The sequence below is a fragment of the Dermacentor albipictus genome, unplaced genomic scaffold, assembly GCF_038994185.2.
Source record: "Dermacentor albipictus isolate Rhodes 1998 colony unplaced genomic scaffold, USDA_Dalb.pri_finalv2 scaffold_33, whole genome shotgun sequence".
In the NCBI taxonomy this organism is placed as follows: Eukaryota; Metazoa; Arthropoda; class Arachnida; order Ixodida; family Ixodidae; genus Dermacentor; species Dermacentor albipictus.
In genome coordinates, this window is record NW_027225587.1 from 2,397,685 (window position 1) to 2,422,332 (window position 24,648).

At 43.8% G+C, this 24,648-nt stretch overlaps 1 protein-coding gene across 1 annotated transcript in view; it reads right to left on the reverse strand.

Moving 5' to 3' along the window:
* Nucleotides 1-24,648, reverse strand: part of LOC139052761 (mitochondrial amidoxime reducing component 2-like) — a 52,307-nt gene that overhangs the window by 11,283 nt on the left and 16,376 nt on the right. Inside the window, exons 4-6 of the mRNA XM_070529840.1 lie at nt 3,741-3,888; nt 2,486-2,632; nt 2,351-2,412 (exon numbers count right to left, since the gene is read on the reverse strand). Of these exons, the coding sequence (XP_070385941.1) occupies nt 2,351-2,412; nt 2,486-2,632; nt 3,741-3,888 (357 nt within the window). The remainder of the gene's footprint in view (nt 1-2,350; nt 2,413-2,485; nt 2,633-3,740; nt 3,889-24,648) is intronic.

The window sequence follows — 24,648 nt, forward strand, 5'->3', positions numbered from 1 at the left end:
ATTTGACAGCATAGACCATTCCACCATTTTTGACCGCATCTCACACCTTAATCTCGGTGCGCGCGCTTATAATTACGTCAGAGACTTTCCGTCTAATCGCACAGCCTTCCTTTCGGTGGGGGATCTCCGCTCCGACGCCCAGACTTTGGGCAGCGCAAGAACTCCCCAGGGCTCCGTTATCTCCCCAATGCTTTTTAATCTTGTCACGATCGATCTTGCCAAGGAGTTGCAGCAAGTGGACGGTGTCACCCACACCATATACGCTGACGATATAACCATCTGGGCCCACAAAGGCAGTGACGGCGAAATAGAAACGGCACTACAATCCGCCATTGAAACAGTCGAGACCTATATCCAAGGCACGGGGCTTCGCTGTTCCCCTGCGAAGTCCGAACTCCTTCTCTACAGGCCTACTCTCCGTGGCCGCCGTCCGAAATACTCCACCGCTAAACGCCATTACGAAGACATCGCGCTTCATCTCATGGATGGGAGCCCCATACCCCTAGTCACCAATATCCGTGTGCTCGGCTTGCTATAGAGGCGAACGAAGCGAATGGCATGGCCCTCGCCAAAATCACGATGAATACAGCCAACACCATGAGACTTTTGAAGCAGGTCTCCAACCGCCGTGGGGGTATGAAAGAGGAGAATCTGCTCCGATTAATCCAGTCATTCGTAATTTGCCACATCACCTACGTTGCTGCGTATCTAAACAGGTACAAGGCTGAACACACCAAGATCAACATACTTATACGCGGTGTCTATAAACAAGCCCTCGGCCTCCCCAGTTGCACCAGCACTGACCTCCTCCTTCAACTAGGCATCCACAACACACTGGACAAGCTCATCGAGGCCCAACGTCGCTCTCAGCTGGAGAGACTCACTCCCACAGCGACGGGTCGCCATATCCTCACCTCGCACGGTATCGCCTACCACCATCAACACGGCCATAAGCACCAGATCCCCTCCACCATACGAGCTTGGATTCACGCCGATCCTATCCCCAGAAATATGCACCCCGAATACAACCACGCACGTCGCACAGCACGTGCCACGGTTCTCACCAAATCCCTTACTCGGCACGACAGTGCGAGTTTCGTCAACGCCGCCGAGTATCCCCACGGTACCCGCTTTGCAGCTGTCACCACGCGTGAAGGCTCTCTCCACCATGCTATCAGCCTAGTAACCCCACACGCTGAGGAAGCTGAAGAAGTGGCCATCGCGCTAGCCACACTAGACCCAACATGCCATACCATCGTCTCTGACTCCTGCTCCGCCGTTATCAACTATATCAACGGCCGTATTTCACACCAAGCCTTGCGCATCTTGCACCAAGTGCCCCGCTCAACCGACCATCAGGCTACACTCGTCTGGTTCCCAGCTCATGTAGGCACCGTCCACCCGCACCTCCCCAACCTCAACGAGGTTACCCACTCCCTAGCGCGAGGCCTAGTTAACCACGCGGGAGAAGGGGAGGCTGCCCCCACCGGTAGGGATCGCCTGACACGCTACAATGATCTTGTGAAGTCCTTCTACTTAGAGCGTAGAACCTTCCCCGGCCCACACAACAAACTATCCCAAGCGGAGGCTACAACTTTCCGCTTGCTACAAACCAATACTTACCCCTCGTTACAACTTTACAACAAGATCTACCCAGACATTTACCCCAATCCCACGTGCCATATCTGCAAGACACAGCCAGCCACACTTCCACACATGCTTTGGGACTGTACACACCAATACCCCGACACTAACCCCACGACCCTCTCGTCGAGATGACACGCTGCCCTGCGTAGCCCCAACCTTGACGACCAACTCTGGGCGACCCAGCAGGCCTGCGAGGCGGCGAAGAGGCAACACCTCGACGTCCCCACGTGGGAGGCCTAGGCCCAGCCACCATCTCTTGCTGGTTTCAATAAAGTTTATTCAGTCAGTCATTTCAGCATCGTGTTCGTGATCAGTTGCAAGTGTGGCGCACCATGTTCAAAACAATGAAGCTGACATGGCTGTCTGGCCTACATGCTGAATGACAGTGCCACAAGCTTTCTTGTAAAACCTGAAGGCAGGCTTCATACCTCGGAAAATGCTTGAGGTCTCTACACTCCAGATGCGTAAATCCATAATGCAGTCTACTGTTTTGTTATGCAGGTTTTCTTCAGAGCTGCTCCCACTCGGCAAACATTTTTGTGGAAGATACCCAATTAATGGAAACAAGTGCACAACAAGGTATGCTCGCAATTATATGAACCGCCTCACATAAAAAGAGTCTACTTCACATCTGAGCTAATTCATCATTTTGGCGGTGCAGTTGAAGTTTCCAATGTCTTTTTTTCCAGAAACAGTGCATTACCTTCTTGTGCGCTCCAAGAAAGCCATCTCTGCCTCTCCAATCCTGTAGCGCAACCAGTGGTCCTACAAAGAGGCAAAACGAGAGGGCCATTTGTCGTGTGGTGGCAAACACCCTAGCCCTTGACTTCACAATTACCTCTGAATGGGCTTTACAGCCTTCAACAAAGAGTGAGGGCCGAAAATTGCGCTGCCTGATGTTGCTACCTGGAGGCAGCCTCGATACTAGCTCATCCAGTGATGCCTTTGAGAGGACTTGAAATGACGACTTATCTTGGAAGGCAACCTGAAATCAAGACAATAAAAATTTCTGCTAAAAAATTACTGCTCAGGAAGAAGGAGACTCAAATCACGCAAAGTTGAAACTGATGCAACAATGACCAGTTAAGTGCCTAACATGATAGAAAGTATCGCAAAGAGCTCCAAGTATGTGCAAGGAGCAATGGTAACTGCTACGGCAACAGCTTAACATCAGCTGAAGAAAAAGTGCAGCAAAAGCTTAACATCAAGTGAAGAAAAAGTGTAGTATATTCGAGTATCATTATAACAGCTTAATAGAGCAATACTGACACAAAGTTATTTTTTTCTTTAATGGTCAACCCACGGTGTGATGCCTCAATTCAATGAGAGCACAAGTAATTAAGTACATCATATTTTATAGCAACTACCCAAAAAATTGTGCCAAAGCAGCAGAGCTTTGGGCTAGAAGCACCGCTCATTCTATCCAAATTACTCTAACAGGCAAAATAAATTGAAATCCATGATGCCACAACAACATATCTGTGGTGCTGTTTAAGCACGAAATTCAGAAAGGGAACATTTGGCCTTCATTTCCTCCACTAGTAACGAACCTTTCTGTCAAATAATTTCAAACAGAGCCTTGAACACACATTTGATCCCCATAAACATATTTGGTGGTGCACATTAGTGTCCCTTTAATGCACTGTAGGAAAACCTGGAAAGGTGTCCAATTATGAAGGTGTCCCTCAAGGACATGGAGGATGAACAACAAGCACATCTGAAAGTGTGGTACCCACACAGTGCATTTTGCTGCTGAGCACAAGGTCGTGGGTTGGATTCCCGACTGCAGCGGCCGCATTTTGACAAAGGAAAAAATGCCAAAACACTTCTGTAATTTGAATTGTGTGCATCTTAAGGAACTATAGATGGTCTAAATTAACATGGAGCCCTCCACTATAACATCTATTGTGACTCATTGTGCCCCCCAGTTTCGGGACATTAAATGCTACATAAAAAAAGTATTAGCAAATATTTTTTAAATAAGTGTGGTTTTTGCAGTCACTCTACCTAACATAGCAAGGTGCAACAAAATGCAGGATTTTTGCATGATTCTACTTTTTTTTTTGTCATACCAGCATAAATAAATACATTACCGAAGCACTACCATCTCTTCCTCGATCAATGGTCTCCTTGTCCAAAACAATTCTGACGAGTCGAACGCTGTCACAATTGAGGAAGTTCCTGAACCACCGGGAAGCTTCTTCCGACACTTCCACAGCCTTGTAACTGTTTTTTCTGACCCTAAAAGGAAACCATTCACATGGATTAGCTACCGGGTAAAGTAAAACAGACGGCCTAGAATACGCTTGAATAGAAAGAAAGGTACCAAAGTGAAAATTCACGAGCAAGTTTGGAAGCGCAGCTTCAGAACTGCCAAAGTCATGCTCTGAAATGTGCTTAAGAGCAATACTCTCCGCTAAGTACAAAAATGATGTAGGTCCAATGCACATTTTGGAATATATGTGAAGCAAAGCGTGCATGAAGTAGCTTATAAAATGCCATAAATTTGCCCATTTCATTCCCGAGTCACTGGTGTAAAGGAAACTAAAGCATGTGCACTCATGCACGCATGCTATGTAATGAGACTTCTTATATTGGTTTGCATTCCTTACGCATTATTTTAACAATTCAACTTTTTCTGGGGGGTGGGGGGGGGGGGTGCGTTATTTGGCAGAACAGCAGCAGCACCCACCCAGCCAGCCAGTAGCCACAATAGGAAAAGCCTGGGAGGGTTCACTAACAAAGCTAAACTTTAATAAACCCTCCTTACAACAAAGTCATTGGGATGCGAAATTAATTTTCTATATCTAGCAGCACAGCGATGAGGGGCATTAGCTAACACTCTCAGGGTCAGGTCTTGTACATAAGCAAATACCTTTCACATTAGATTGGAGAACAGTTGCTGTTGCTCAAGTGGTAGAGCTTCACACACGTAATGCTAAAGACGATTCGTCAGGTTGTATTTTCGCCCAAATTCATTTCCCTTTACCTTATTTCTACAGTGGGCGCGGCGAAACCGAAGGGATCATGCCGCTCACCAAACGATTTATGTTCCTTCCCCAGGTTTTGCTGTTTGTCAGCGCCGTTTCATCGACTACAGCAAATTTGTCGACAGTGCTCTCAGTGTGTGACGTGGACGACAGCCACTCCCCTTCTCCTCACTTCCTATCATCCGCCGACCTACATGTGCACATGTTCCATACTGCGCACGCCAAATCACCGCCTGTGACCACATCGGATTGGGATATAAAAGACAGTCTGCACCTTTTCTTCGTCAGTGGGCACGGCAAAACCGAAGGGATCATGCTGCTCATCAAACGATTTATGTTCCTTCCCCAGGTTAGTTTGTCTGTTTCTACATTCCGCAGTAATGATATTACATTGGTGGTTTTACCGTGCCCATGGACATGCTTGTCAATTGCTTACGACTGTTTCTGTGTGTGTAAATTGCTTGTCTGTGGAGACATTGAAGAAAACCCAGGCCCCACAGTTGAACAAACGTTCGAGAGCCTTCAGTTAGGGCAAGCAAGCATATTAACTGAGCTAACTGGTATTCGGAAGTGTCTTACATCGAATGAACAAGCTGTCGCCACTCTTAATACACGATTGAATGCAATCAATAAGCTTCTGCTAGAAATTAGCCAAAAAACCTTCCAAATTTAAACACTAGAAGACAAAATTCGGTCTTTAGATCAAGTAGTTATGATACAGAACGAAAAAATAGCTGACCCTGAAGACCGCAGTCGCCGATCAAACTTAGTTGTTTTTGGCGTCAAAGAGCAAGGCGATGAAGATGATAAAACGTTACGAAAATCAGTCATTGATGACATCTTTTAAAAAAAACTGCAGCAATCATGCAAATCTATCGCGCGTATTCATAGTCTTGGAAGACAGCCAGGAAAAAGACTAGTTATCGTATATTTCCACGACTTTTTGGAAAAAGAGGCCGTTTTTTGCAACGTGCGTAAGCTTAAGGGTAGTGGTATATATCCAGAATGATTACAGAAAGAAACTGAGAAAACGAAAACTTCTTTGGGAAACTGTCAAACAGGATGTCGACAATGGAAAACGTGCTTTTCTTATCAATGACAAAGTGAAATTTGATGGCTGCGTTTATGCTTGGGATGACAGTATAGCTCAACGAGTTGTCGTGAGCCGCGAAAACAAAACTTCTAGTAATGCGTGACAGAACACGTGCACCATTTCTAAAACCCTGCGAGTGCTAAATTTCAATGCCAGAAGTATAATAAATAAGGCAGAACAACTTGAATGCCTCTTCAGATACGACCCCCATATTGCAATTGTCACAGAAACCTGGCTGCATGATGGTGTTATAGCAACGAAATACTGGTATCACCATCACATAAGATTTTCCGTCGGGACCGTGGATCGAGGGGAGGAGGTATTGCGATTATTCTAAAGAGCATGTTTTCCGCAGAAATACTTCCTCAGATCGAAAACCATGAGAATGTTTTTGAAAGTTAATTGTTGGGGTAATGTAGTTGTGGTATGTGCGGTTTATAGGTCACCATCATCCCCCTCCCGAGTTCTTGTCCTTGCTGCATGACTATATGACTGTGCTGAAACCCCGGAAAATTATCATGGCAGGCGATTTCAACCTACCCGCAGTTAATTGGCTGCACAGGCCCCAGATGCAGCTGGCCGATAGCCCTCTTCTTGACAATGTTTGCATGTGACATGGAACAGGTTGTGCTTGAAAACACGTGACAATGCTGATACTGCTTCAATTTTGGATCTTGTATTTCTTAGCAAAAATATGACAGAGCTCGATTTCCGAGTGGAAGAGGGCATATCGGACCACAGGCTTGTACTGGTCAGTAGTAGGCTTGATAGTTGTGAAAGGAAGCACGTTAAGCCCTGCAAAACTGTCAAAGACTTTATTAATGCCAACGATCAATCTATCCTTGATGAACTTTGAAAGCTGGTTGACAGCCTACCAAAAGCTGATGTTACTTCACTGTGGCGTGCGTTTGTGACCTGCATTAACTACTGTTTTGATGCCTTCGTGCCGACTAAATTTATTAAACCACAACGAAGAAACCCATGGATTGACAGAAAAATTATACATATAAAACACAGGTTAAAACGTGCCAAAAAAACGCTGGAACAAAAATCCTGAAGTTATTAGCCACCTGCAAGTCCAGCTTCCAGACGCATTGTCTTTTGCCCGTCAAAAATATTTTTCCAATACTTTGCCGAATTACATAAAAACCAGTCCCGATAAATTTTGGCGATATCTTGGCAGTGGAAACACACATTTGCAAGAAATAAGGCAACGTCGGCGATGTTGTGATCACCGATGCTCAGGAAATATCTAACATAATGAATGAATATTTCCATTCTGTGTTCACCTGCAGTGATAGAGCCATGGAGGCTCCTACTCCGTGCCAAGTGTCAGACTTCATATCTTTTGAAGGCGTGTTTTCCTTATTGCTTAATGTTAAAGAAAAATCTTCTGGGGGACTGGATGGCATACCAAATTCTTTTCTTCGCCGTTACGCTGAGCCTGTTGCACACATCTTAACAGCTGTCTTTTCTGTATCTATGAGCACAGCGACTTTACCTGATGACTGGCGTGTGGCTCGTGTTATTGCAGTCCACAAGAAGGGTGATCGCCTAAGCATTGAAAACTATCGTCCCATTTCGTTGACATCCACGTGCTGTAAAACACTGGAACACCTCATCGCTCATTATATAACTAATTTTCTTGAAAGTAACAGCTTGCTCTCTCTATTTCAGCATGGCTTTCGAAAGAAACTGTCGACATCTATGCAAGTTTTAACAACTGTTCACAAAATCGCTCTAACGCTTGATTCTTCCGGACAAGTTAATCTTATCTTCCTTGATTTAAGTAAAGCGTTCGATCGCGTCCCTCATGGTAAACTTCTTGGAAAACTTACTAAGCTTTGCCTTCCTACATTTATCATAAATTGGATAAGAGCCTACCTTTCAAACCATAGCCAGTTCATAGACGTTAACGGCCATGCTTCTACTGCATTACCAGTTCCGTCCGGAGTACCTCAAGGAAGCGTACTTTTCCTTTTCCTAATCTATGTTAATGATATAACTAGCACAATTCATCCACATGTTAACATGAGATTGTTCGCAGATGATTGTCTTGTCTTTAAAGAGATTACTTGCAGTGATGATCAAGTTCAGTTAACCACTAGCTTAGCCAGACTTAATGAATGGTGCACCACCTGGTCTATGACCCTAAATGCTGACAAAACTGTCTTACTTCGTGTCCCGAACAAAAAGCAACTTATGGCATTTCCATATTGCATCAATAGTACACAAATAAAGGAAGTCTCGGAATATAAATATCTAGGCATAACAATTACCAACACTCTATCGTGGTCGAAACACATTGCGAACATTTGTGCATCCGTCTCTCAATAGCTTGGATTTCTGCATCATAAACTGAAAACAGCACCTTCAAATTTAAAACTTCTAGCACACAGAATTTATATATTGCCAAAACTAGAAAACGCCCTAATAGTATGGGACCCCTATTACATAAAGGATAAGCATAAGCTTGAAATGGTTCAGAGGCGAGCAGTAAGGTTCATTTTGAACAAGTTTAGGTCCACTGATTCGCCATCACAACTAATGACCGAAAACCATATCCCTACCTTAGAAGCATGAAGAATTGTGGCACGACTAAAATTTCTTTTCACGATGTACGACAAGTCGCTTGAATTTAATGGACGAATATACATTCAACCTTACCTGTCACGCGTGTCCCGACACCGTCCCGCTCACAACTTGCTCCCTTTCCGTGCCCGCACTAACCTGTCTAAAAATTCATTCTCTCCTCGTACTGTTGTTCAGTGGAATGATCTACCCTCAGAAATTTCCTCTGCTGATAATTTTGAGCAGGCACTACTCATGCATTTTGCACAATGTTATGGAATGTTATTTTTTCCCCTCTTTTATTCATGTTATTTTTACTATCGCATATGCAAGTGCATTTTGTTCTGATGAGAACTTGTTATTTTGATGTTATGTTGACTATGCCCACCAGAAATTTGCCCACCTGCTTGGTCTGTATAGACTGCAGTATGTACAAGCCAATAAAAATAAAATAAATAAATTTCTATTAAAACCCCAGGTAAGTTTCCCCCAGTGCTTTCCTTAGCTTCCTTTGCTTGCTGACTTTGTGCAGTTGTGTTGAACAAAGCTCGAGCCCCTTGTCTGCCCTAGTTCATAGCATTTGGTAACAAAGGAAGATCTTTGGAGCACAACACAATGCAACAATTCCTGCATCTGTGGCAGGAGCAGAAAAAACATGTTGGTCAGAGAGTACAAATTGAAATTCATCCTTCCAGTATTTGCCAACGATCTGGTTTGTACAGCTTGCACAGCTCCTTACAGCTGCAGGTTTCAGCCACTGATGGGAGACACTTAATAGACAGAACCCAACATATACGTACAAAGCAGTTAGCATTTGTCGAATTTTGCTGCTGCCCACGAGCAGCTGCCCCTCATTTGTGGATTATCAATGCATGACAGACAGCTTGAGAAGCTGCTGTCATGTTGTGTAGTGGCCTTTGCTGCTTTCTCAACTTTCCACATTAACGTTATGAAAAGAAAATGCTGTACAGCCTGTTCTATGCTGCATCAAATGGTTCCATAAAAATTTCTGGCTTCAAACTGAGTGCAGCCTGGCAGCACCCTCATATGAATAATGCAACCTAGAATGCATACACTGCCATAGAAGCCAAGAAAAACTGAATGTAGCAATAATTCAACCAAAGTGATTTCTTTATAAGACAACTTTCCTGTGCTGATAGAGGCTGCCGATATATACTAAGATGTTAAATAACACAAGAAAAACCATAAGAAACCACAGGCTGTCGAATATTTGCTACAGTTGAACTTACAATTTACTGCGCTTATACATTTTGTGAAAATTGACAAATGCTGAATGTTAACTTAAAACATCCATATACTGCTGAGCATTGCTCAGTGAAACTGCAATACTGACTATTAGAGGGGAGAAGTACTACAGGTCTTTTAAGGGAAGGTGCACCTATGTGATCAGTTTTCATCATTAATAAAGTTCATTGGATATAATTTATTTACAGTATAGACCTTAATCAAGTTCTGAATACAATTTTAGTTACTCAATATCATATTTGGTTATCTTTCTGTGTCCCCTGGAAGTAAGAAAAGTAGGATCTCTTGTGCAATGTTTGGGCTTCATACCAGGCCTAGAAGAGTTATAAAATAGCCTATATTTCCCCCTTTTAAGCAAATATAAATGTAAATAAGCTGAAAAACTTTTATACTAATTTTATTATTTAAACATACTATTTTTAATCTAGACTTCAGTGATCGAGAACATTGATGGCTGCTTTCCTAAAATGCATGTGACCAAAAATGCTTCAAATTACAATAAAGCCTACCGTAATATTCCACAAATCGAGCGAAATGAGGGAGTGGGCTAACTTCCAATGAACAATCAAGAAAAGCTGGAAAAAAATAATTAATCTTAGCCAAAGGTTGTGAAGGTTTGTTCATATGCCCTTGTTCAGTCTTCCTCAAAACCTTTAAAAGAACAGTAACTATCCCTGTTCTATTGTGTCACTCAAGTTCCATAGCATCACTTCCTTGCAGTCCACCCCAAATTGATGGGCAGTCTTACATTGTTGCTGGTGTTCCGGTGCCATTGAACCGCCTCGGCTTTCTCTTCAATCGTGAAGCACTATTGCGGCACGACCTCCTTGCTACTCCGTGACAAAAGACGAAGTGACCAAGTTTTACAAGCTCGGGTATTTTTCAGCATTGTTCGCTATCTTCCATGTACCTAGCTTCTACCAAGGTCAGCATTTTATCAAAGGGGGATCAGCTGAAGATCGCTGTCCTTCACAGTAAGCGTTGTTCCTTATTTCCGGCAGTAGCTAACTGACCCCGTTTTTACCACGATCACCATTGGTGGCAACAGCAGTGGTGCCACTCTAGGGCAATGGTATCATAAGAACTGGGCTATCTTTTGGTGCTTTGGTAAAAACACCAAATCATGCGAAAAACAGGGGCGGGGAATCTATCAGGATATTACGGTAGACACTTGCGTTGTACACATCTATATGCACGTGCATGCAAAATTTGGCAGTGGTTAAACCAAATTATGTACAAGAATTTTCGGGCACAAGCAGTGAAGCATCGCTAAATTGAAAGAAGAGAAAAATAAGTTGAAAGTTTGAAAACATGCGTATTAGCATTGCAGATAGTTTTAAAGAAATTTGGCAAGAATGCAGACCAGTCTTTCGAGAAGTGTAAAACTTCGAAATTCTCCTGTGTAGGTGGTGCCCTCAGAACACTTGCGAGCTTTTTCCTTCGGCCAGGATTTTTTTGCTATACTGCAATGACAAGATTTAGCTTCAGCTGTCTATGTTTCAAAGATTCTTTTGATTCTTCTCTGGTGTTTCTGCCTGCTTACAGTGATGAACTCTGTAGTTGGAAGGAAGTCCAGCTACTGTAGAACTTCCTTTGAGGAATTCTACAGCTTGTGGCTTTTGTTGAGCCACAGTATGGCTAAAAAACATTATTAAATTCTTCGATTCTAAATGCCAGAGAGAGAGAGAGAAAAGGAGGAAGAAAAGGCAGGGAGATAAACCAGACTGAGTCCAGTTTGCTACCCTACATGTGGGAGGGGGAGTGAAAGAGAGAGAGAGAAGCCATGTCTACATCACACTTTCACATGCACTAAGTCAGGTACAGGATGTCTACAGTCGGGCACTCAAGTCTGTTGCCTTCAGGTACTAAAGAAGCACTCGAATGGCTGTCTGGGCTAATGAACTGTGAGGCCAGGCTCCCAAGACTTTTGCTTCTGTGAATGGCCTATCGTTTAGTCTATTCAAGGCACACTGGAGAGTCTGACATTGGTTATCGAAGTAAGAACAGTGGCACAGATGACAACTGATGGTCTCTTCACACTTGCACTTAGCGCACATTGGTGAGTCCGCCATTCCAATACGATAGCTGTAGGAGTTGGTGAATGCTACTCCTACCCACAGCCAACACAGCAGTGTTGCATCACACCGTGAAAGGTTTGCTGGTAATTTCAGTTTCAGTGATGGGTCGAGGCTGTACAAACGACGGTTAGAGTTCTGTGGTGTATGCCAGTAACTGAACATGATGGTACGAGCGAGACTGTGAAGCTCTCTTGCAGCGTCTACTCTCAATAAAGGTGTAAGGAGTGTCGGTGCTCCAACCTGGGCACGTTGGGCAGCATCATCGACGAGATGATAACCAACAATGCCACAATGTCCTGGCAGCCACTGAAAGATTATATCATGTCCTCGTTCAGAAGCGCAATGGCGAATTTCATAGATTTGGAACACCAGCTGTTTGTAATTACCACATCGTAAACCTCACAAGCTCTGGAGGGCTGCTTTCGAATCACAAAGTATTGCCCATTTGCTAGGTAGCTCTTTTTCAATGTATTCAACAGCAGCAAGAAAGGGGGGCCAGTTTGGAACCTGTAGATGTCGTTATGTGCGAAGTCAAACTTGATGACCGATTCAGATGGTATAACAATGGCACCTGCCAAACTTTCCAAGACCGAACCGTCCATGTAAACATGGATTCGGTTAGTGTACGAACGATGCAAAAGTTCCAATGCGATCTGCTTGAGAGCTGCGGTGGTCACACTAGCCTTCTTCGCAATTCCTGGAAAAGCAAGGTACACAGGAGGCTTTGTTAAGCACCACAAAGGGGATGGCGTTCTTGTTGCGGACGAGCAGCTCAATGACAAAGAGTGCTGAATAGCTGCAACTAATCTGGAAAACGCTGCCTTGGATCTTTTCTCAGGCAAGCGAGCGAGATGGTGGTCAGGGATCTGGATATATGGCAAACATGCGCCCAGAGTGCATGGACAGCTATGCAAGTCGTTATTGGGTGGTCTCTCGCAGTGGCAATTGTTGCTACGCTTGAAGCACATCGAGGTAGCCCCGAACATGTTTGAAGGGCTTGGCCTTGAATGCTCTGTACGGCACAAATGTTTGTTTTGTTAGCATTAGACAGCACTTGTGTGCTACATCGCAAGTATCCTAGGAAGAGTGTCCTGTATAGTGGAAGCATAGATGCCACGGCTGTGCCCCACAATTTACCAGCAAGAAACCTTAGTATATGGGCGATAGAGGTAAGCCTCTTCTTGAAGTATGAGATGTGGGGGCTCCATGAAAGGTCCCTGTCGATAATAACGCCTAGGTATCAATGGTTTTAAATGCCAAAACCACAATCTGATTGTAAGGCACACCATGGTGAGGGACTGCAGATTAATTTTTACCATTTTACCATCTGGGATTCTTTAATGTGCACCTAAATCTAAGTGCACAAGTGCTTTTGCATTTCGCCCCCATCAAAATGTGGCCGCTGTGCCCAGGATCAAAACCGCAATGCCATAGCCACTGGAAGACCATGGCGGGTGAATCACAGTATGGCTATGAAAGTGGCCAGCTCCACAACAGTATGTAAAGCAAATCTTGGGGCATGGAAACCAAATCTTGCTGGGGTAGTGGGCAGGGCAAAACGGCTGAGCACAGATCAATTACCATGCATTTTGCTTTCACCCTTCAGGCGTTACTACTGTCAATTGGCGGGGCACTGTTCCCTGCTTCTGCTTCAGCTTCGCTGCTACCAGCGTCTACGGCTACAAGAATGGATGCGGACCAAGGACAAATCTACATCATCGACGCTGCTCTGTTCTTTGCTTCAATCCATTGCTCTGTGATGTCACAGAAGGCCCTGCTATACAGACTGTACCGTTCTGGACCTTCTTCAATGGGCACAGTGAAACGGCTGAGCAAAGGTCGCTTACCATGCGTTTTGCTTTCATGCTTCAGGTTAGTTATGGCTCCTGTCTACATAGTGACAACCGATTTCTCATTGTTGTGCCATGCCCATGGAAGTGCTTGCATATTGCAGATGATTGTTATTGCATTTGTAAATTGCTGCTTTATGGGGATGTGTAAGGAAACCTCTGACCTACTGTAAAGGTAATGCTGCACACTCTTGTAGAAGGTCAATCAGGGTGTCTACCAAGTTGACATTTCCAAATTCCCTGAGTTTTCCAGGTTTTCCCTGAGCACCTTTGCGAAATTCCCTGAATGAGTCAGATCTTTGTTTTATGTCAAGACAGGCTGACACCACGTTGCCCGATGCTGTCACTCTCTAGTAAGCATGTTGAAACAAAAAAATGGCTTAATCCAGTTTGAATAGTAAGGAGTAATATATATTTTATTTAAAAAGAAAACAGAAGGAAGGTGTTAGTAAAATGCACAGCGAAAGAAATGGTAGAGCCCATTCCAAATTGAGTCGAACATTTTCAAATACGAATGAAAAGGAGATGCATACATAAGTAACTATTTTTTTAATATCAGCTATTTCTATCAACTGATAGCAAGCTCATCTGTATGAGGTCCTGAACTTTGTCACAACTAAGGTTCTCTCTCAGCAGCTGGGAAGTCAACGTCAACTGTCCTGACATACTCTCAGCCCGTACACAACATCTCAGTGTTGGGTTTTACTGCGTAAACAATTTATTTTGGTTTGGATGAGGGACACCTGTGTCTCAGCATCAGCCATCACTTAGTTTTTTTAGCTCAAGCTCCTTCAAAGAGGTGGCGGCACCCTTCCTTTCCCATTAATTCCTCAGTGCGTCGGTCCTTTCTGTTCTCATCCTCCTTCTACCACGCTTTCACCACATGGATCATCTGAAGCATCCTCTTGGTCAGTTGTACAGTCAACATTTGATTTCTTGGATTTGATTTCTTGGGGCCGCAAAAAAAATTGAAAAAAACGGGCAGTCTGAAAAAAATTAATGCATGTCTTTAACTGCCTTTAAGGGCTAAAATTACCACAGGCACGTCTCAAAAAGCTCTGAAGGCCTGCCAGTACGCTTTTTAGGCATATCAGGGCTTGTACTGTGACAGAAGACGACGTGCACGCATGTGTAATTAAGTAATGTATACTGTGTCCCGCGACGATTGCCCCCTTCCCACGCTTGTTATGCTTCACCGCCTAACACTGGTGTACCAAGGCGAAGCCAACTTTCGCAGACTGGCATTACGCAACGCGCTCTGCTCTGCGAGCTTCAAAGCCAATCGCTAGGATTACAAAGGCGGAGTCGGTGCCATTGGTGATAGCGGCGAATTCTTTCAATGAAAAACACGGCACCGCACGGCAAGAAGCTTAATAGCGAACATAGAAGCAGCTAGGCCTGACGAACGTTGCCGCGGTGGTGGTTACGGATTTGCCTGCGAGAGTGCCGGTTCGAGGCGGCGAGATAATCAAAATAGCGGCGGTGGCGGCTTTGATTAATGCCATTTCAGACCTGCAGTCGGGGCAATATACATTGACTATATGGAGTACGTGGTGGTGCCGCAAAACCGTGCAAATTATCGGGCATGTCCGAAAAATCGGGCGTCTAGAAAATCGGTCGTTAACTACTCTGGCAATACATCGTGCCGATGACACGGCGTCAATAATGATTCGTTGCGATTCCTCTGTTATTGGAGCCAGCATTAACACGACCTTCGTTCCCTTTCAATAAAGTTACAGCTAATTTTCCCTGATGGAAGCACAAATTCCCTGAGTTTTCCCTGAGTTTTTCCAGACTGTTCAAATTCCCTGAGAATTCCCGGTTTTCCCGGTTTTCCCGGTTGGTAGACACCCTGTGAGTCAACAATAAATTAGGTCAGATATATCAGACTTAAGAACACGCCTTGAGAACACAGAAAGACTCATATGGAGTTTTGGTGCACGTTTAACAGACCTCGAAGGCAAAGTAAATGAGATGCAGGGAAAGATTACCTTGATTTAAGTTGTAAGCCCAGCTGTCACGGCAGAAGAATCTGCACTCGCAGCACGAAATATTATTAGATTTGGAGGACAGAAGCCGCAAATCGAACTTCATCGTTTTTGGAATCCCAGACACAACTGACGAAACAGAAACAACCCTAAGAATAAAAGTTATAAAGGGCATTTTTCACGATAAACTAGGCTACCTGTTCATCGGTTGTGCAAATGCATAGACTAGGAAGGCCGAAGTCAAATCGACCAATTATTCTTTCTTTTCAGGATTTCCGCGAAAAGCAAGCTGTCTTGGCAAACAAAATATTAAAAGGAACGGATACGCAAATTCAGCATAATTACTGGGCAGACACATTAAGGAAACTCAGGTTGCTTTGTGCTAGTGCTAAATGCAAAAGAGATGCCAAGAAAAAGGTATTGCTGGCATACAATAAACTTCCAACAAGTGACAAAATTTTCCTGTGGGATGACACGTTGAACACTCGAAAAGAAGTGCCAAATTCAAACAGATTATCTTCTTCTAGCTAGCAAACAAAGCCTCGCCAGTTATGTTTGCTGTGTCTGAACGCTCACAGCATCGTACATAAGATAAGCTTGACGATCTTCTGCTGCTACATGCACCTCATCTTTGCGTAATCACCAAAACTTGGTCGAACAAGTCGATTCATGACGACGAAATAGTTCCTCCAGCTTATCAATTGTATAGAAGAGACAGAGGCGCTCATGGCAGTGTAGCAGTCATTGCCAAAAAGTGAATAGAAGTAGAAGTTTCTATTCAAATCCACAATCACGAGAGCTTATTCCCAATAGTGGCATTGTCAGAAATAACGTTTTGCCTTGTCACAGTCTATCGATGCCCTGATGCTAATGAAGATTACACGATTCAATTACTATATGATGAAATTGTAAAGCTACAAAGCAGAAACTTAATACTCACAGGTGACTTTAATCTGCCAAATATTAATTGGAACAATCTCAGTTAAAGTTGTTCCGCTTCTGAAGACTCGATTCTTGACATTATTCTTTCTCTTAACCTCGAACAACTAATGAAAGTGAACACAAGAGGGAATTCGATTCTTGACCTTATGTTCGTTAGTGAAATCTTTGGTAGTGCACATGTGACAGTTGAGATCGGAATCTCTGACCATGAATTTATTTTTTTCACGTGGGCTAGAGCTCTTGATAGCAAGAAAGAAACTTCTGTAAAAAATGCAGTTAAGGATTTCGATCAAGCAGATGATGTGGCAATAACAGACTACTTTGCGGTCCAAGGCATATTGTTGAAAGCACCATGGCAGATGTTTCATAATACTGCCGCATACTATGTTGAAAATTTCATATCGTTGAAATACGTTTGCAAACGTCATTCAAATCCATGGATTACCAGAGAGAACCCCTCGTAAGTGCAAAATAAAAAAAGAAAGCTAACAGGAACAGAATGTTTTACTCATCTTAAAAATAATTTCTTGACTCAGATTAAGCAAGCTAGACATAACTTTTTTAGCAACAGTGTGGAAAAGTTTACTAAAAATGACCCTTCCAAATTCTGGCCATTTCTTGGCCAAACTAGAATAGGATTATCAAAAATAAAGGTTGGCAACTGTACAGTGACAGACCCTTGTAGCATATAGGAAAATTTTAATCACTACTTTCAAAGTGTATTTTCGAAGCTAGATGAAACTGAGCATAGGGCACCCACATGTGATTGTGCACATGAAATTTTAATCATACGCGAAGGTGTTCTGGCGATGGTTTTGAATATCAATGTAAGGAAGGCTAGTGGACCAGATGGCATCTCTAATTTATTCTTAAGGCGCTATGCTGCACAGATTTCTGGATTTTTTAAGGATATCTTTAACTTATCACTGAGATCATATGAAATACCATGTGATTGGCGAAAGGCACATATTGTTTCAATACATAAAAAATGGAGTTGCTGCTGGGAGGCGCCTGCTCGTTACTGTCATCCAGTTTCTATCACCAGTCAATGTTGGAAGCTGTTGGAGCATGTTCTAAGTTCCCAGCAGAAATCCCTTGTTGAACATAAGATACTCTCCGTTTACCAGCATGGTTTTAGAAAAGGTCTGTCTACAGTCATGCAGTTAGTCGCAACAGTTCATGAATATTTTAGTGTTCTTGACATGTCTGGCCAAGTGGATGTTTTCTTCTTGAATTTTTGTAAGGCCTTTGACAAGGTGCCTCATGGTAAATTATTGTTGAAATTGCGGTACATTGGTCTACCGTCCAACATCATAGGATGGATTGCTGCATATTTTAAAGTTTTAAAGACAGACAGCAATTTGTTCAAGCGCAAAATTATTCATCCAGCATGCTATCAGTCACCTCCAGTGTTCCCCAGGGAAATGTACTGGGGCCGTTGTTGTTCTTAATTTATATAAATGATTTAATAGATGTGTTACCAGATGATGTTTCAATCAGATTATTTGCAGATGACTGAGTTTTTAAAAAGATCTTGTGCACAGACGACCATAATTGTTTACAGGCAGCTCTCCAGGCAATTGATTAGTGTGCAGAGTGGAGTGGAGTGTGGAGCTAAACAGGGACAAAAAACTGTTCTACGCATCACAAGAAAGAAAATCCCAGCATATTTATGTATCACCTCGGCAGGAGTGCGATTTGCAAACTTGACAAGTATAAGTACTTAGGAGTCACCATTATGGGTGACTATCATAGTATTATGGAATCTATTATGGTCCATACATATCATGGACATTTGTAGTTCTGCTTTTCAAAAGTTATGTTTCCTTAAAAGAAAGGTTAAAAATTCCCCTGTGAATACAAAGCTTTTAGCATATGATGTATGTGTAAGGTCCAAGTTGGAATATGCATTGGTACTGTGGGATCCCTACATAAAGAAGGACACTGAAAAATTGGAACATATTCAAAGAAAAGCAGTAAGATTTATATACGGTAAATACAAAAGACTAGATTCTCCTTCCTTGCTCATTCAAGAACACCCGATTTCAACGTTACAAATACGCTGGAAAATAAGTCGCCTTCTCTTCCTTCAAAAACTTCTTTCACGAAAAATCCCGGTAAAGTTTCAGAATGGCACACAGCAGGCTACTACCAGGCAGACAAGGCATACAACGCAACACACATTGGCTCCAATTTTTGTAAAAACAAACTCCTCTAAGAACAGTTTTTTCCCTAAAACAGTGAAAGAATCGAACAAATTATTGAAATTACCACTAACCACTTTCGAATCAAAAGACTTCACCACTGAACTGGAATATATTTTTTGCAAGCAAATGGGCCTTGAGCTGCAATGTGTTCTTGATTTGTGAACTTCCTTTGCGATAAAAGATTAGAGTTGAAATGGTAGTCTGTCTTCATGTTTTTTTTTTTTCTGGTAATCTATTTGTAAGCCTATTTGCACTTTTGCCCTTCTAACTTTTGTGTTCTGGTACTTTTTCTTGTTAACTTGACTAGGGTTGAATTAGAGATAGATCCTTGCGACAAAAAAATAATTATCCTTTGTTATTGTCCCGCCGTGGTGGCTTAGCAGCTTTAGTGTTGCGCTGCTAAGCATGGAGGTTTGGCATTGAAATGAGGCTGCTGCGGCTGCATTTTGATTGTAGGCCAATGAATACTGCAGGCCAATTCATTGGCCTGCAGTATTCATTGGCCTACAATCAAAAGATAGCTTTGGAGATAGCTTCACTATTGCGAGATTTATCATGACACAGCACCAGATGTGTAGGTCACCAGATAAGGTCAACGTATTTGATCTGTTGCAAGCATGCTATCTTCACAATGTGCCAAGAGCACTGTCGGATGTACACTTTGACACGTCCAGTGCAGAGTCTCGCTATGTCCTGCAAAAGTGAAACTATCTCTGAAGGTGACTGCCCGAGAATACCACCCCTGTTGAGACCGTCTCTCATATGTAGGAAGTATAGCCTTCGCCTTAGCACTAATGAAAAGTGCAGAATGAGCTGGTGCCAGATCAGCCAGGGCTCATGCTTGTTTATTGTTACCCAAAAAAAGTTCACCATATCGGTGAAACTTGTGGTTGTGAGTCTCATCAGTACAACGCATGAATGGAAAAATGAAGCACCTACAGCTACCACACCTCGATTAGAAACGTTCTTACATCTACGGAATATGAATCGACGGGCTCCACCAGTCCTGCACAGTAGATTCCTCCTGTATGTGTGGCTCCACAACATGGGCGGATATAATGTAGGGATTCGTTCTATTGAATTCTATGCCCCTTTTATCATCCAATATTTCTGGCTAGCTGACACCAGTGATAATGCAGGTGGAGTGCTGCTTTGACCACTGACAAAGCACGACAAGGAATGACATTGGAAAAGAATCGTTACATTCTCCTGACCATGGATTACGCCGCATTCACGGTGCTGTGGGAGCACTGACCTGACAGAAGCAAGAAGAACGAGTCATACCACAGAAAAACCCTCCACTTCAATTTCAGTTGATGCAATGCTAAGAACAAAGATGGCACTTCTTTCTTATGCAACAAAGCGAGAATCAATAGGACATAGTCTTTTCGAGCAGTTTTGCTGCCATCCATGTCTCTGAGTTGCTTTGGCAAAGGGCATCTGAAGGCAGATGGCCACCCTAGAAAAACACTGGCTTCATAGATATAAAGTAAAAGCTCATTAATTTGAACCGCAAAGGAAAGCCGCTTCATTTCAAATTAATGAAAGTTTGAACTAACGAAAGTGAAAGAGAACAACAGTACACTGCGATTTGGAAGCAGTAGGGCATGTCAGAAATTTAATGCTTGAAAACGTCCAAGATCGTAGTCTGCCTTTTTTCCTTGAAGGTGATAGCTAGCACTTTTTATTGCGAAAGCAATACTGCTCGAGGTTTCCACTCTTGGCCGTCATCCTGGAGAATCCACCATTGACCTTTAGCGTGACCTATATGTGACGTCATACCAGCTGTGGAAAAGCGGGGCCCCAACTTGGCTCGCCGCGATCGTCCCAGCGAATCCTCCATGCTACAGCTGCGCGCCGCTGCCACGAGGGGCACTCGCTGTACGTGACGTCATGCCAGCTGTGGAAAAGCAGCCCCCCAACTCGGCTCGTCGCGATCGTCTTAGCGAATCCTCCACGCGCCGCTGCCGTGGGGGAGGCGCTCGTTCTATGTGACGTCATGCCAGCTGTGGAAAAGCGGCCCCCAACTCGGCTCGTAGCAGTCTTCCCAGCGAATCCTCCATGGTATGTCGGATGATGTGTATAAGGTGAAGCTGCAACAATGTGCTGCAGCTAAGAGGCGGCGGCGTGCGGAAGAAACGGATGAAGAGCGGGAACAACGTTTAGGTAAACGGCGTGCATATTATGCAGCCAGGCGAATGCGTTCAACATCTCTTGATCTGGGTGCATCTACAAGTATCATGCATGCTCTCAATGCTGACACGACTTTGGCGGTACCTGATCATTCAAAAGCAAGCCTTATGGATGCTTTAAATGGCGACGAGACTGCATCTACACGTTCGATGAGCAGGAGGAACTCTACAACCTGAACAGAAGATTGCTTTCGCAATCCACTAGGCTTAGCCAGGCTAAGCCTCTGCCAGTTTCTGCTCTATTGAGCGAATGTGGCGGAAGGCCTCCTCTTCGCCTTCTTCAAAACTGAAGAAGAGACGGGCAGCTTCAATCCAGCCATGACCTCCACAGCGGAGGGCCGAACTGGTGCTTCGTTTTCCTCTTCCTCGTCGTCACTGGCAGCGACAGGTTCAGCGCTTCTAACCTGAGAAATTATGTCCTAATCTTTCAGCCCACCACACACCACTGCACCCTCGTCCACGTTGACATAGTCAGCAAAGGAGAAGTGCAAAGCCCCCAAGATTCGCGACGGGCAAGAAGTCTCAGAGGTCAACGTAGAACGGAGAGAAGGCAGCTGCCGCTGCCTTCTGGCCAACACCGCGCCGGTTAGATTTTTCCCGATTTTGCCTTCTCTCGCCGTTCTCTCCATTCCGGAGGCGACGCAGCCTTGTGTGTAGGCAGTATGCGCGTTTCTCTGGCCGTGTGCCAGGTGCCAAGCCGGCGGCACTATGGCGCATAGTTCGAATTATCCGTGGCGGAACCTTCTCGGGTTCAAATTAACTAGCTTTTTTATGCATAGACTTCTGTGGAGCTTGGCCAGACCAAATCGTACAGTTCGAATTATCTATAAATTCGAATTATTGAAGTTCGAATTAATGAGCTTTCACTGTACTTGTCAACCTCTAACAAGACTCAAACAAGAAAAAGTTTTCACAGGAAGACGGAGACTTGAAGTGATGAACAATTTTGACAAGGAAAGTTGTCTTTGTCAGGAATGAGAATGTGGGAACAGCCACCACCGCTGTAAAATTGGTAATGAAACCCACACATAGTGCAAAAGTTGTGGGTTCATATTCCACCTGCACTAAGTTGTTGTCTTGTCCATATTTATTTCCTGTTAGGTAATCATATCCCGAGATTTTAACACAATGCAAAACAACGAGAGCCCGGACGAAGAAAGACACGGACGCAGCAGTGATTCAGAACTAATGTTTATTCATCGCAATTTATTAGGTACAATTGAATTCTCAGATGCTTTTATTGGCTTCTGTTGGTTTCATATTCTTAGAAATTTACTTGTACAGTAACAAAGAAAGAATTCTGGGATTTTACATGCCAATACCATGATTTGATTACGAGGCACACCGTAGTGTGGGACTCCGGATTAATTTTGATCACCTGGGGATCTTTAACACACCCCCAATGCACGGGTCACAGGCACTTTTACATTTTGCCTCAATCAAAATGCAGCCGTAGCAGCCGTAGCAGCCGCATTTCAATCTGAAACCTCATGCTTAGCAGCACAACACTACAGCTGCTAAGCCACCACGGCAGGACAATAAAGAATAATTCTTTTTATTGTCACTTAAGAAAACAGTACGTTGGCCAAGTTTGGCTCTTTCTTCAATTTTCCCTAATTGAGAAAAAGGTTTGGCACCCACCTTCAGGTTCTGGTCACTTGAAAGAATGCATTACAAGTTCTGTGCTAGTAGTGCTGTTTGCAAAGACTTCCTTAATGTTGCACCCATTATTCTTTCCACAGCTCGCTACGTCATCCACAATTTAAGTAGAACCCTTTTCGTAAGACTCCAGGTTTCTGCCCCGTACGTGAGTACTGGTAAGACACAGCTGTTATACACCTTTCTCTTGAGGGATAATGTAAACCTGCTGTTCATGATCTAAGAATGCATGCCAAACACACCCTAGCCCATTCTTATTCTTCTGATTATTTCAGTCTCATGATCTGGATCTGCAGTCGCTACCTCCCCTAAGTAGATGTATTCCCTTAACATTTCCAGTGCCTCGCTACCTGTTGTAAACTGCTGTTTTCTTCCGACCCATTTTTTTTTTAAACCCATCCTTCTGCTTTGCCTCTCCAGGTCAGTGAGCATGCATTGCAATTGGTCCCCTGAGTTACTAAGCAAGGCAATATCATCAGCGAATCGCAAGCTACTAAGGTATCATCCATGAACTCTTATCCCCAATTCTTCCCAATCGAGGTCTCTGAATACCTCCTGTAAACACACTGTGAAGACCATATACATGGTCTTCACACTGTGAAGACACATTGGAGAGACCGTATCTCCCTGCCTGATGCCTTTCTTTATTAGGATTTCATTGCTTTCTTTATGGAGGACTACAGTGGCTGTGGAGCCGCTGTAGATATCTTTCAGTATTTTTACATACAGCTGGTCTACACCCCGATTCGGTAATGCCTCCATGACTGCTGAGGTTTCGACTCAATCAAACGCTTTCTCGTAATCAATGAAAGCTATATATTGAAAGGTTATATTCCGCACATTTCTTTGTCACCTGATTGATAGTGTGAATGTGGTCTATTGTTGAGCCTTTACGGAATCCTGCCTGGTCCTTTGGTTTACAGAAGTCTAAGGTGTTACTGATTCTATTTGCGATTACCTTAGTAAATACTTTGTAGGCAATGGACAGTAAGCTGATCGGTCTATAATTTTTCAAGTCCTTGGCGTCCCCTTTTTTATGGATTAGGATTATGTTAGCGTTCTTCAAAGATTCCGGTGCGCTCAAAGTCATGAGGCATTGCGTATACAGGGTGGCCAGTTTTTCTAGAACAATCTGCCCACCATCCTTCAAGAAATCTGCTGTTACCTGATCCTCCCCAGCTGCCTTCCCCCTTTGCATATCTCCCAAGGCTTTCTTTACTTCTTCTGGCATTACTTGTGGGATTTTAAATTCCTCTAGACTATTCTCTCTTCCATTCCATATTCTCTTCTCTTCCATATTCTCTCTTCCCTTCCAAGTTTCACAACAAGACCTGCCACCCTCTCGTTAATGCTATAGAATTCCTTTATGTTACCAGCTATGTCCTTACTAATCAGGAATCCGACTCCTAGTTCTCGTTTCTCCGCTAAGCCCCGGTAGCACAGGAGGTGCCCGCTTTTTAGCACTGTATATGCTTCTTTTGTCCTCCTAACTTCACTGAGCCCTCTTATATCCCATTTACTGCCCTCTAACTGCTACAATAGCACTGCTAGACTCGCCTCACTAGATAACGTTCTAGCGTTAAACGTTGCCAGGTTCAGATTCCAATGGCGACCTGTTTGGACCCAGGTATTCTTAGCACCCTCTGCTGCGTCACAGGTTTGACCACCGCCATGGTCAGTTGCTTCGCAGCTGCTGGGGACTGAGGGCCGGGGTTTGATTGTGTTGTTCATATAGGAGGTTGTGGCTAAGTACTGCAACAGGGTGGCCAATCCTGCTCCGGTGAGGGAGTGCGCTACCGGTTCTGGTCACCAGGATCAGGCCGCACTCCAGGCCTGTTTATGCAATTTTATCAACATGCATTTTTTTTTTCATCGGGTGGAAAATTGCGCAGCATCAGGATTCGAACCACGGTCCTCTTGCACGCGAGGCGGATGCTCTACCTCTACACCACCGCTGCACCTGTTATGTGCTAGTAGTACTAAAAAAGCCTATTGAAAAGCTATCAAAGGTCTTTGTTATTGATAAACCTTTGACGTGTTCCGTGAAAACTTGGAGGCATTCTTTTACTCGGTTGTAGTTTGCCACACCATGTTACAATAAATTTCTGCTAATATGATTACCATCGGAGTTTTGTTACCCTGTTCTACGTTTCCATTCTGCTGTG